The sequence below is a fragment of the Telopea speciosissima genome, chromosome 10 (genome assembly GCF_018873765.1).
Source record: "Telopea speciosissima isolate NSW1024214 ecotype Mountain lineage chromosome 10, Tspe_v1, whole genome shotgun sequence".
NCBI classification, from domain to species: domain Eukaryota; kingdom Viridiplantae; phylum Streptophyta; class Magnoliopsida; order Proteales; family Proteaceae; genus Telopea; species Telopea speciosissima.
Genome location: NC_057925.1, coordinates 9,353,971 through 9,368,160, shown reverse-complemented (window position 1 = coordinate 9,368,160; position 14,190 = coordinate 9,353,971). Strand labels below are relative to the sequence as shown.

The window sequence follows — 14,190 nt, the reverse complement described above, 5'->3', positions numbered from 1 at the left end:
ATGGGTCTTCCCGCACTGGTGATACCTCCAAGGAGGTGGTTAAATGTGAGCACTGCCAGAAACCATACCACACTAAAGCCCAATGCTGGAAACTTCATGGTAAACCTGCTGACTTTGAAGCTAAACATGCTCGTGGAAAGTCTAGGTCCAAGGCTAATCACCCCGAGGCTGCTGCCCCTACTCCTACTGACACTGGTCTTACTTCGGATGAACTTCAGGCTTTCCATCGCATGTTACAAGCATCTCCAGCATCACCGGCTCTACCATCTGCACCTGCTGCCCCTTTTGGTTCTCACTTTGCCTCAAGTATTGCAGTCGGTCATTGTGCATCGGCTGTCTCCAGCACCTAGATCATAGACTCTGGTGCTACTGACCACATGACTGGTTCCTCTCATTTTCTCCATTATTATTCTCCCTCTTCCGAGAAGGATATTGTTAGAGTAGCTAATGGTTCCCTTTCTTCCATATCTGGAAAGGGATCCATTCATTGCTCCCCTACCCTTACATTATCCTCTGTTTTACATGTTCCGTCTTTCTCTACCAATCTTCTTTCTATTAGTAGTCTTACCAAGGATTTGAACTGCAAAATAACCTTTCCTACTCATTGTATCATACAGGATCTGGAGAAAGGGCAAATGATTGGGGGTAGTAAGGTACACAGTGGTCTCTACTTACTTGACACGGGTCCAACTCCTCCAACACCAGTTTCTTCTCCAGCACATCAACTCCACTCAGCTTCATCTCCTGATCTCTTTACCTGGTACTGCCGGCTTGGCCATCCTCCTCTTCAAACTTTGTCTTTTTTATTTCTGCAATTAGTCAAAAATTGTAAACAGGATGAGTTATTATGTGAGGCATGTGTTTTAGCCAAACAGACTTGTTCTAGTTATTTCCCTTTGAATAAAAGAAGCATTTCCCCTTTTACTTTAGTTCATACTGATGTGTGGGGACCTGCTCATTGTTAGGCCTGTAAATGGATCGGATTCGGCTCGGATTCGGATATTTCCTAGTCGAATACGGATACCTCTAAACGGATTCGGATGCATTCAGATGCGGATTGAATTCGGATTTTCTACCATCCGTTTACACCTCTGCCTTGTGTAACCCGAACCTTCCTCCCCCTAGTGGATACAATTCACTCTCAATCCATAGTTTTAGATCATGATTCTCTTCTCCTCATATTCTAGAACCTGTTGAATCTTCAAAAACCCTCAAGATCGTTATTTACTTAATTTTTTCTAATTAAGTATTCGGATTCAGATTTTTATCGGAGTATTCGGATTTTTTTCCGGATATCTCTAATCGAATACGGATGGCCCTAAACGGACACGGATATGGATCGAATTCGGATTTTCGGTTATCCATTTACAGCCCTACTCATTGTACATCCATTTTGGGTCATCGTTGGTTTGTTACTTTTATAGACTATCATACCTGTCATACCCGTACTACCTGGGTATACATGATGCAGCACAAGAGTAACGTCTTCCACTGTTTTCAGCTCTTTCATCGTATGATTCAAACTCAGTTCAATGCAACCCTAAAAATTCTGCGCAGTGACAATGGCAAAGAATACATGGAGGGTCAGTTCCAGACATATTTGGCTGATCATGGTATACTACATCAAACCAGCTGCGTTGATACTCCTGCCCAGAATGGGGTCGCTGAACAGAAGAATCACCATCTACTGGATGTTGCTCGGGCCTTATGTTTGCATGGCATGTTCCTTCTCAATACTGGAGTGATGTTGTACTTACCGCTGCCTACTTGATCAATCATATCCCTACACGGGTTCTTGATGGTCGTGCACCTACCGATGTTCTGCTAGGCTCTTCTTCTACTTTTGTTGTTCCCCCAAAAGTATTCGGTTGTGTTTGTTATGCTCATAACCATCGCCCTCATGGCAAGCTGGATCCTCGTGGTGTTCGTTGTATTTTTTTGGGGTTATTCTGCTACTCAAAAAGGATACAAATGTTATCATCCACCTACCAGGCGTACCTTGGTCACTATGGACATCGTTTTCTATGAGTCCCTGGCCTTATACCGCCACCTTTCAGGGGGAGCATGAGACTGTGGAATTTGAAGATGTGCATGTTCTATCGGTTCCTATTCAGGGGGAGCCATCTCTTCCTGCCCCTAGTTTTGTTCCTGATGATCCAGATCCAGCCCCTAGTTCGGTTCCTGTTCAAGGGGAAAAATTGGTTCGAAGGCCTATGAGTCAGATTCCTGTTGACAAGGTTTATACTCGGACCTCTAAGCACCAGCAGCAAGTTGAGACTACCACCACTACTATACCTCCTCCCCTCCAGTCGCCAACCTTGGATCCAGAGCCTGTTACTCCATCTAGTAAGGATCCCTCTCTTGACCTACCTATTGCATTTCGTAAAGGCATTAGGTCTTGTACTCAACACCCTATCTCCATGATTCCTTGTCTTCTTCCTATCATGCCTTTGTGTCCTCTCTTTCCTCTGTTTCTATTCCACACAAGTGGCAGGGGGCAATTGCAGATCCAAAATGGGAAGTAGCCATGATGGAAGAGATGAAAGCCTTATCCAAAAATGCAACATGGGAGTGAGAGGTTCTTCCTCCAAGCAAGAGACTAGTCGGCTGTAAATGGGTGTTTGTCGTCAAGCAGAAGATTGATGGGTCAGTAGTTAGATACAAGGCAACACTTGTGGCCAAAGGGTTTGCTCAAAATATGGGATCGACTATCATAAGACTTTTGCTCCAGTTGCCAAGTTGAACACTGTTCGGGTTTTATTATCATATGCTGTCAATCTGAGTAACTGTTCATTCTTGTGGTCAGTCACCTGCTCAATTGTTGTATTCCTTTGTAGAGTCTAAATTTGTGAACTAATAGGTAACCCTAAGTCCCTCCATGTGAAGGATAGAATACCCTAATTATACAAAAGGCACGATTCTAGGATTAAAAATTTTAAATTTGGCACCAATTTCCAAGTTCCAACAAAGAACTCCAAAAGGGAAAGGGCCATATGTGGGAGCAACTGACACAAGTTGTTACAAAAAGAGACCCAAAGTTGAGTATTATCCCTGGCCTGCATCATCCCTCCCTCTCTCTTTGACATTTAAGCAAGAACCAAGTGCAGTACCATACTCAACTCACCTCAACTCGGCCTTATCCAAACTAAATGGAGTTGGCAACATAGATTCTTTTTCTCTAATCAACCCTATTCAAAGTCATTAGTCCTAAGCTATGCATGTCCTTCCTCACCACTTCTCCTATAGTGGCCTACCCGTGGCTTTTATGACTCCTTCAATCGAAATCAAATCACCCCTCCGTAGCGGAGCTTTCCCAGGTCTCCATTGCACATGTCCATGCCACCTCAAAAGACTTTTTCACAACTTACCATGTATAGGAGCTACTCCTAAACTAGCAGTAATTTGTTCATTCCTTATTTTATATTTCTAGTTTACCAATCATCCATCTCAACATCCTCATTTCAACCAGTTGCAGACTTGCAGTACCATAACAAGTATTAATGATTCTTTAAGATTTTCAGTAAGAAAGAGTACAAAGAAGTTCCCACTCTCCAAGGGCTGGAGGTTTGGCCTTTGCCACTCTCTTGGATGTTCCCTTTCCATCTTATTAAGTTTCCCTTTTCCTGCTGCCGATTAAAAAAAAAAATTGAGAAATACCAAGTTTAGTAATGGTAACAGTCAAAGTAGTCAAGGAACTCCCAAGCTGATGAGGCAGGCCTTAAAACCCAAGTCGACCAATCGCTTTATGTGTCAAAGTGCTCAGACCTAAAAACAGGTCTTTGGCCCTCCAAATGTTAGAAATCCGCACTTCTCATCACTATACTTGTAAGATTCTATATTATCATTTTACCTCCGCATGTGATGCTTCATATTTTGAACTCTAAAACCCTCAGCATGGGCTATAAAATATGGTGCTTGCTTTGGTGCCTTGTCCCCAACTAGGCACCACGGGAGCTGGCCATCACCTTGGCTCACATTGGAACCATGACAACTATGCTAATTGCTAACAGCATTGTGAATGTTCCCATTTTTTAAGGTTGATATGCACAGTGTTCAACAAGCAGAAATTTGTGTGGAATTATGAAAGAGAGCACGAGGGAGAGAATACATACAGTCAGAAATCCGCTGAAGCCATACTGTAGAGTTGGTACACTCGTAACACCCAATTCCAAGTCATTGAGATAAGGGCCATTTACATCCATGATGGTTTTCACATCAGGAAATCCTGAAAAGGCCCATGAGTGGTTTAGACGTATGCTATAGTCAAACAGCTGAGGACCTTGTTCGTGAAATACTATCGCTCCTTTGATTTTGGGAGTTGAACAATTCCTGCAGAAAAGATGTTACAAAGATATCCATGCATCAAGCTCTACCTCATCAAATTCCATATACAGATCAGGTGATGTTCAAGACAAACAATCCAAATCGAAGGAAACAAAATGCAAAAAAGCATGACCACACCAATCCGATTACTCTCTTATCGGCAACATAGGACACAAATCAGAGATAGATGACAAGTATAAAACTCAAATCAAGCACATCGCAGAAATTCAGAAAAGAAACTAAATTTTATCATTGTTCAGTTGGATAGTTAGCATTAGCAGTGGTCCCTGCCAGACCAAATTTCACAGTTGGTGTAATAGGAAAATCCAAATTTAAACAGGTAAAACATGTTCAAAGAAGAAATATTAAATCATTTCCATCCATAGGAGCCAAGGTCTCTACTACGCATTACTGTGGTGACAAGTCGGATGTTGCTGGCCAGGTTGATCAGTGGCCACACGTAACCCAAGGCAGAATAAAAGGAAGAAGAAACCCCTCCCAAGCCCATCCTGCTGTCCCTTTAAAAAATGAATAATAACAATGATAGCAGTAGTAAAAAAAGGGGGAGAGAGGAAGGGAATCAAAATTTGCAGATGATCCTCATGGCAAAGTTGGATAGAAGAGTTGATGCAAAGGGCATTTGAATGAAGGATTTTCATGGCTTGATCTATCATCAAATCCCATTCGATCAAGTTTCCAGATTTTGCAGTACAATGTTAATATGGGATTGTTTGTACAATTGTACCATATGTTTCATGAATCGATTATGTCTTGGAGCACTGGGAGATGTAGAGAAGTACAGGAATGGTTAAGGTAAGACTAGGTTACTAGTCCCAAAACCCCACAAAAACTCAAAATTAGAACAAACTCAGAATTAGAAAGTTAGGGTTTCAAACCAGACCAGCCAAGTGATGGTCACCAAACTTGGATCGAGAGTAGTGATAGGTGATGGGAATCTTTGCTCCAAATTTCATCCAATCATGATGGCTGGATCTTGAGGTATGAAGGAAACACCAAAATAGAAGATTATGGAAAAAGCTACACACAGTGCTGGACTTGAGCTCCAGCGAAGATTGAATGAAGTAGGAGTAAAGAAGAACATCTGCTGAAAGTCTCAGCCAATTGTAATGGCTAAATTGTGAGTTGTGGGTGAGTTCCCAATTTAGAAGGTTAAGGCCTACAGGCCAAACCAGCTGGCAGAATCCTTTCAAACTGGGATCGAGTGGTGAAGGTGGGGAGGAGGTTGTGTGCTCAAAAAATGGGCCAAGTCTGATAGGTATTTACTGAGTTATGATCTCCACAAGTCACTGCATAAAATCTGGGATTGCAGGGACAGCAGCAAGTCTCGATCGATGGCAGCAACCAGCAGCAACAATAAGGGGAACAGCAGTAAGCTCGATTGACCTTCTCAAGAGTTGAAGCAGTCTCAACAGCACAGCAGTACACTGGTATCGATAAGTGGATTAGGCTCTCACTGCCAGGCTCCTTCAGCCCTTCAAGTCACAACCCAAAGGATTCATAACTTGCAGCAAAGCAATTTCATTCAACTGTAAAATCGTGGGGGAGCCAATAACAGCCTTTACAACATAAAGAGGGCAGTACTTTTTTTTTTTTTTATGGAAAAAAACTATATATATTAGATTAAGTAGCATTTACATCAGAAAGTCTAGAGTTGTTTTGTACAGTGTAATATAGACCCATATTGGCCATAAGATGATAGAGGTTGGCATCAGAACAAATATTGAAATTAACTGATTTGAAATTTCCAGTTAATTCAGCAAATTCCAAAGAGGGCAGTACTCGCACCTCAAGTAAGAAGAGCAAATAAAAACTTGACATAATAAGTTGCTACATGAAAATAGAAATTACTCTAATTAACTAGGACTGAAACAAATTAGAAACATATTAAAATCTTCACTCCTCCAAGGTGATAACCGAATTCTTCATGCGGTCCCCACCAAAGGTGATTTCCGCCAGCACTTGAAGTCCCAAAATATGTCAATAAAATTGACAATAATGCCTCCACGATCTGGGTTTGAGAGACCCAGCAACTCCCAGCCCTACTGGGCTGGCCCAACATAAAGTTGGTTGGCCCTATGGCCAATTGGGTTGGTCCACCAATTGGTGAAGTGAACCAGCCCTTCTCCCATGAGTTCCCTTAGTGTATTTCTTGCCAAACAGCTTGGCATCTGCATCAATGGTAGAAAGGGTGGGGAGTCTAATTGGCTTAAGCTAGGATTCTCTAAAAAGTGGTGTTAGTTATTTGGCTAAGTTAGATGTGATAAAGTTCTATTAACCTGAAATAAGAGAGATAATTCAAGAAACAAAAAAAGACAACTTGGATTTGAACCAGACTTCAGCCTAGTGACCAATAAGTCAAAGGACGGGTGTGGCTCGTGGAGGAGTAATTTCTCTCTCTCCAGAATGGTGCTTCTGATGGGATTCAACAGCTGGTCTGTGACTGAATCCCTTTGAAAAGCCAGTTGGCTACAATGTAATCTGTAAAGAATGAGTAATTGAATGAAATATTCTAAAGTGAACATCAATGGTCAAATGGACGATACTGAAATAAATATGACTTACTTTGACATACTGCAAGTACCATAAATATCTGAACGTATGTAATCTTCCAGCTCTGGCTCATCTTTGTAAACTTTTGCAACCACCTACGATAAAGAGGGAGAAAATAAAAAGCAGTTTATTTGAAGAGCTTAGCAAGCAATAAGGGAACATAGATATTTAGAATTACAGTTCTCATAACCAGAGACCAGATCAACAGCAAAAGCATTTGGAACCTAAGGCCAATAAGACTAAGGAAATGAAGTTGCATGAAATCCCATCGTTATTGCTCACACCAAGATGCTATAGTAGAAGGGGATTCAGCAAACGTGATTAATTGGATAGCAGGTTTGAAAAAAGCTCCTTGGCAATATAATCAGTTAACCACCTAAAAAGGCACATTCAGCAATTTATTGATCAGACTCATTTTGACTTCCACTGGCAGTCAAAAAGTGCAAATGAGATTGTGGATGTGCTAGACTACGAATCTGTTTCGGAGATCCTATTCCTCTGTGATATGCAATTTGAATCCAAATATGTAGTGGTCGGGTTGCGGGAATTGACTTTTATGTCAAAGGGATTTCATGTTTCTGCTGTTGTTGTATCTCTATGTATCCTAATCCTGTGTTGTACCGTTACTACTTTCTTTGCATTAAATAAAATCTGTTATTAATCCATAAAATTTTGTTCTTATCAAGAGCATCATATCAATCAACAGCAACTCCAATTTATGTTGCCAACCAGCAGGACAGATTTCAACAGGTTTCCCTCGGGTAAAATAGGAACTGTTATACCCAAATATAACTACCCAATTAGATCACGCCACGTGGTTAAGGGAACATACTCTCATAATAATACTGGTCCACTCCCGTAGCCAATTCCAAATATGGAACCTACTAAAAAACAACAGAGTATGCCATGTGGGCATGGATCAGTCTCCCCTCATGCCAATCTATCCTTTTAAGGAAAGGATTAATACGTAGAAGGTGTTAGAGTTGTTAGAATATCTTGTATAGGGGTAGTTCTGTCATTGTCATGTTATAAGACATGACCAAGTTGTATTTTTCTTGTTCTTATTTTATTTCCCTTTACCTCCCTAGGGAGGCCTGTGTAATTTGGAAGAGATTATTAATGAAGTACTATGTGTGTTGAGAATAACTAAACACACAATCGATTCTCCCATCCTCTTCTCTTCTTCTTCTCTTCTCTTCCCTCCTTCTTCTTCTTCTTGCTGTAAATCTCATCCCTCTTACTAGATTCGATCCATCTTTAAGTTCCAACTTGGTATCAGAGTTAAGCAATCTGGTTTGAGAGTCGACTAAGCCTTGCTGTCTTGTTCTTTACCTCTCTTTGGAACTCTAAGAGGACAAAGGGTTCCATTAGAGGCTGTACTGTGAAACCCGGTCAAATTTCCGAATAAATTTGAACTTTTGAAATCTGTGTGATTTTAGGTTCTGGTTCAATATTTGGCCATGCTAACCTCTAAGTTGAGGGCCATCTTGACTAAGAAATTCAGACCTATCTCATGACTTATCTGTAAAGGCATTCCGATCAGCCAACTACCGTGGCCTTAAATGAGTCTGAGGTGTCTAGCGGAAGACAACACATAAGCTTGGCATGCTGGATTGATGGTCTGCGAAGCCTCTCTCTGTCTTAGGCCGGATCCCAGGTAAGAATCCCATTTTATATGTATGTATGTTGTATTTTTAATTAATTAGTATATTAGGGGCAGAATAGTAATTTTGACCTTATGGGAGCCCACACCAGAGCTACCTGTGTCTGGTCTGCTGGCTAGACAGGCTGCAGGACCTCCCCCTTAATTAAACTCAATGTAAGTATAATTTAAAATATATTTATATAACGTTTTGTACGACCAAATAGGGTTAGAAGGGTACTTTAGTAAAATTATCGCTGTGGGACCCAGTTCCCCAGTGGGGAATGCTGTTCCAGACAATTACCCATATTCGGATAACCTTTAATGTCGCCCGGCATCAAGTTATGGATAGAATAGACCAATAAATACGAATTCAAGTTTATAAACTATTTTAGAAATTAGTTTAAATCTAATTTCTGTCCAAAAGACAGATTTACCCCTTAGTGCTTAAGTTTCTATAAATATAACCCTCTTTATACTATTCATTATTCACCAACAAAGAGAAGAGGAACCAGAATCGTTCCAGCCTTGGAGAATAAGAAAGAAAGAAGAAAAAGAGAAGAAGAAGAAGGGAAATGAGAAGCATACCTTGGAATTTCATCTTAGACTTGAGTTGGAAGCTTAGAGACCTCCATTAGAGACCTTGGAGCATAAAGGCAAGGCTGCCATCGTCCCTTCTTGCTGCTGATTTCAGGTAAGCTCTGAGAATCCCTGCTGTTTCCATCTCCTCCTCTAAATTTGATCTAATTTCAGCCTAGACTATGCCTAAATAGATTTCTGCCATTAAAGCTTTTAATCCAAGCTTAAACAGTGGAAGTTCCACCTAATTTCTTACTGTTTAGTGCTGTTTAGGTTCAGCTATGCCTGAATCTTCATGGCTGTACCTCTAATCAGCCCAGTTGCTGTTTCTAATGGCAAACCATAAACCCTAAGTCAACTAATTTGGGTTTAAATTATGAAATCCCTAAATTAGGAAGCCAAATATGAAATTAGAAACCCAATTCTCTGCTGATTTACTCAATTAACAAACCCTTGATAATCAATTTGGGTTAATTTGTTAAACCCCTCAAATTGATTTTTCAATTTTGGAATTAATCATGAAATTGGACCCTCAATTAAATGGACCCACCTTAGAATTAGGTGAAACCATGAAATTAAGCCCATGCATGTCAAGATCTGACCATTAGGAACAAGAACCCAATTCTGCCCTCTGAATCCGGTTCAATATTTTTGGACAGAAATGCCCCTAGACCCTTGGTTAGACCTTAGACTGCCTTCTGACCCTAACACTTGATCTTTTCTAATGTTTTAGGACTATGTTGGGCTGTATACTCTATTCTTGCCTGTATTGCTAGGATCTTTGAAGGGTAACTGAATTAGTCTAGTCTGCAACTTTAGGTAAGGGATTTCTGACTTTAATTTTGGAGTGTTTATCATTTTAATTTGTTATTGTTCTGATTGCCATGTCATGCATCATCAAAATTATCCTGTTCATATAGTTTATTAGCTTTTATTTACTGCATTAGAATCTGCATGTGAATTAGGTTGCATTGGCATCTTGCATTTGCACTGATATTTACTTGTTACTGATGATTATTACTGGAGAAATACTGTTCTATTTAAATTCAGCTATTCATACATGTGCTATCATGCATAGTTTGCACTGGGCTAGGCTGTTATATCATAACCCAGTACTACGCCCCTTACCAACAGGGGGTAAGGTGTTGGACAACCCGTGGTACAGCCGAAGGGTATGCCGGGGTACCATTCACTGTCCCATGTTAGCGTGTGTACTCCGCTGTGGGAATAAACAGTAGGGTTGGTCATTGAGGGTCTGTTGGGTTAGCTGCCTGGTGATATGCTTTCCTGGCGGGTCCTCACCGTGGTAGACTGGTTTCGCTCGGGTGACCGACATCTGGAGCTGCCTGGTGTCATGCTTTCCGGTTGGTCATTGGGGGTCTGTTGGGTTAGCTGCCTTGTGTCATGCTTTCCTGGCGGGTTCTCTTCGAGGTTAGCATCTACCACAGTAGTACTTATACCACATGAGACTTAGTATCCATGTTAGGAGCATGCTAGATTAGCACATTCATCATGAATTATTGTGTTGTGTTTTGCATGCATTTCCTTACTGGGCTCAGTTGAGAGCTCACCCCTGTGGATATCCCTATTTTTCAGGTGATTTAATTACTTTTAATGATGGATTTGCGGCGCTGGAGTTTGAAGTGCACGATACTTCGTGCGCATGTGATGATTGCGCAATCTTCTGATCTTGGCCTAACAGTCCAGGCTATCTCCCCACTCTTTTATGCTTATAAATATTTCTATATTGATATAATATAGTTTTTGTATAGTTTTACCCTGTAGTACCTTTGAGAACTGTATAGTAGTATCACAAGCTTTGTCCTTTATATAAATGAAATATCACATAGACTTCTCTTACTACTGATGTTACCTTTATTATTTAATTGTTTCCGCTGCCTCTGATTACTGTATTTGTGAGCAATGATTGTAAATAGGGTACTGCACTTGTGATCCTTGGGGATTGGTTGGATGTCAGAGATATCCCGCCACACTTGGCCCTTATTAACCGGGCCGGGGTGTGACATGTACTATGTGAAGTATACACATACTACACTATTTGGTGGTTCATTCTTCAAACCCACACACCATGGATGGAGTTTAGTGGCTGTTGTTGAAGATTGAAGCTCTTACAGCCACCCAGTTTTTTCCGCCAGCTGAAGGAGTGATTCTCCTATTTCTCCCTCATCTTCCCATCTTTTGGGAAGAGGTTTGCTACTTGTGGATCGCCTAGGGGTACTCTTTTAAACCCCCTACCACTTGGTTGAAGAAAGGACCTGTTTGAGGAGCATAGCTCCAAACTGTGACACTATCAAGGTACCGCCAGCTCTGTTTTTTGTCTCTGGTTTGATTCTTTTTTGAAGCTAAGTATATTGGATGCGTGTTGGTGTATACGAATGGAGTTGTTTGTTCTTTTTACACCTATTGTTGCTATGGACTGAAGGTTATTGGGTATTAGAGCAGTTTGGTTGATGTTATCCAAGCCTTTACTCCCTATACACTTGCTGTTTTTGGTATTGGTTCTCTGTTTGGTTGATTTGGCTGTTTGGGGACTTGTTTGCTGGTCTACCTCCTTTGTTTGGGTTGAGGGTACTCCCCATTTGAGCAGTCCACTATTGTTTGTTGAAGTGTCTGCCCATTGTGTCTACTGTGTCTGGATAAGATTCTGAGGTTAGTGGACCAACTACAGCTGGCAGCCTAAGTAGTGGTTTCCCAACCATGGCTTCCTTTGATAACCCCAACACCCAAATCTCTATTGTGAAGTTGGACAATACCAACTACTTTGATTGGTCTCGTTCTGTGAAGTTGTCCCTACGCAATAGGGGAAAGTTGGGCTACATTACTAGGTCTATCACAGCTCCTGCTACAACTGATCCAGGCTATCTCAAGTGGGAGACTAAGAACTCCACTGTTATGACTTGGCTGATATTCTCCATGAAACCTGAGATAGGTAGGAGGTTTATGAGTAAGGAGACTGCGAAAGATATTTGGGACAGTGTCTCCAAAGTTTTTGATAAAGTTGGAGATGCAACAAAGGTGTATCAAATTCTCCAAAAGATCATCCATATGAAACAAGGTGATAGGAGCATATCTGAGTACTACAACTCTGTTATTAGCTTGTGGGAGGAATATGATCACTATAACAACCTCCAGTTGTCCAACTCTGATGATCAGCCAAAGGTCTACAGGAGTCAAGAAAAGGAAAGGATCCTTATTTTGCTTGGAGGTCTTAACCCAGAGTATGAGCCTCTTCGCCTGCAAATCTTAGGAAGATATCCCTTTCCATCTCTGAATGAAGTGTGTAGCTACTTGCAAAGTGAGGAAACCAGGAGAACCACTATGGATATTGCACCATCAACAGAGAGATCTGCTCTTGTTTCCAGTTCCCACAGAGACTGGAAAAGCGGGGGGAAAGGCCAAGGGCTACCTCGTGGAGATCACCGTGAGAGATACAAATGTGATCATTGTGGCAAGCTTAGACACACCAAGGATAGATGTTGGGATCTTCATGGACAGCCCCCTGGTATGCGTGGTAGTTCATCTAGTGCCCATGGAGGGAAGCGAGGGGGAGCTAGGGTTCACTCCGTGACATCTGAGTCTGAGCCACCTGGACCCCAGCCGGCTCCTGATTCCCTCGCACAGGATGATATTGCAGCCCTCTGTCGGCTGATGTCTCACCTTGGAGCGTCTGCTACTAGTTCTACCTCTGGAGGATCTACTACTTCTGCCTCAACTCTGTAGGTCTCATCTGCTCCTCCTACTGCACCCACCTGGATTATTGACTCTGGAGCCTCTGATCATATGACTGGTATGTCACAGTACTATGATTCCTACTCCATTTGCTCTGGCCGGGACAAGGTAAGGGTTGCTGATGGTTCCCTTTCTTCTGTCTCTGGTAAGGGTGATGTGCGAGTTACTCCTTCTATTTCCCTTGAGTCTGTCCTTCATGTTCCTAATTTTGCTACTAACCTATTATCAGTGAGTCACCTAACCAAATCCTTACATAGTTGTGTCACTTTCTTTCCTTCCTATTGTGTCTTTCGGGATTTGGAGACAAAGAGGGTTATTGGCAGTGGGACTGAGAAAGGAGGACTCTATCTTCTTGAACCACGGTTACCTGCCCAGTCTATTACTGCAACTTATGTTTGTGGTCGGAGTGACCGTAGTACTTTGGAGTCTGTAATGGTTTGGCATCAGCGTTTGGGTCATCCCTCTTTTGTTGTTATGAGGAGACAGTTACCCCACTTGTTTACTTCTTTCCCTTCATCTTATGTTTTTCAGTGTGAATCTTGTATTTTTGCTAAACATTGTCATACATCTTATCCTTATCGTGGTAATAGATCTACTGCACCTTTTTCCCTTGTTCATACTGAAGTTTAGGGGCCTTCTCCTACTACTTCTTTATCTGGATTTCGTTACTTTGTTTCATTTGTGGATGACTATTCTCAGTCTACTTGGACTGTTTTGTTGAAACAAAAGAGTGATGTTTGTGTTGCTTTTAAGGATTTTTATCAACTTATCATTACTCAGTTTAGTACCCGCATTTAAATTGTTAGGTCTGATAAGGGGGGTGAGTACATGTATGGGGGGCTCCAACAGTTCTTTACTAATAATGGCATCCTCCATCAACTGGCTTGTGTTGACACCCCACAACAAAATGGGGTGGTTGAGCGCAAAAATCACCTTTTGCTGGAAATCACCAGGGGTCTTCTCTTTGGTATGCATGTGCCTAAGACCTTCTGGTCTGATGCACTTCTCACCGCTACATTTCTTATTAACCGGATGCCGACTCCACTCCTTGGCTCCAAATCTCCCCTGGCTCTTCTTTCTCCTCAATCCTCAGCTTTCTCCTTGCCTCCGAGAGTCTTTGGTTGTGTTTGTTATGTTCATGTCAACAAATCAGCCTGTACCAAGCTTGATCCCAAAGCTCTCAAGTGCATCTTCTTGGTCTACTCTGATTCAACCAAAGGGTATAAGTGCTACCATCCTCCTTCCCGCAGGCGACTTCTCTCCAAAAATGTTACCTTCTTTAAGTCTATCCCTTATTTTTCTTCCCCTCAACATTCTGTTCAGGG

General features: G+C 41.6%; 1 protein-coding gene across 1 annotated transcript in view; it reads right to left on the bottom strand.

Annotated features, from left to right (window-relative positions):
• Positions 1-14,190, bottom strand: part of LOC122643183 (ABC transporter A family member 1) — a 148,414-nt gene that overhangs the window by 126,487 nt on the left and 7,737 nt on the right. Inside the window, exons 4-5 of the mRNA XM_043836833.1 lie at positions 6,907-6,989; positions 4,113-4,329 (exon numbers count right to left, since the gene is read on the bottom strand). Coding sequence (XP_043692768.1) covers positions 4,113-4,329; positions 6,907-6,989 — 300 coding nt within the window. The remainder of the gene's footprint in view (positions 1-4,112; positions 4,330-6,906; positions 6,990-14,190) is intronic.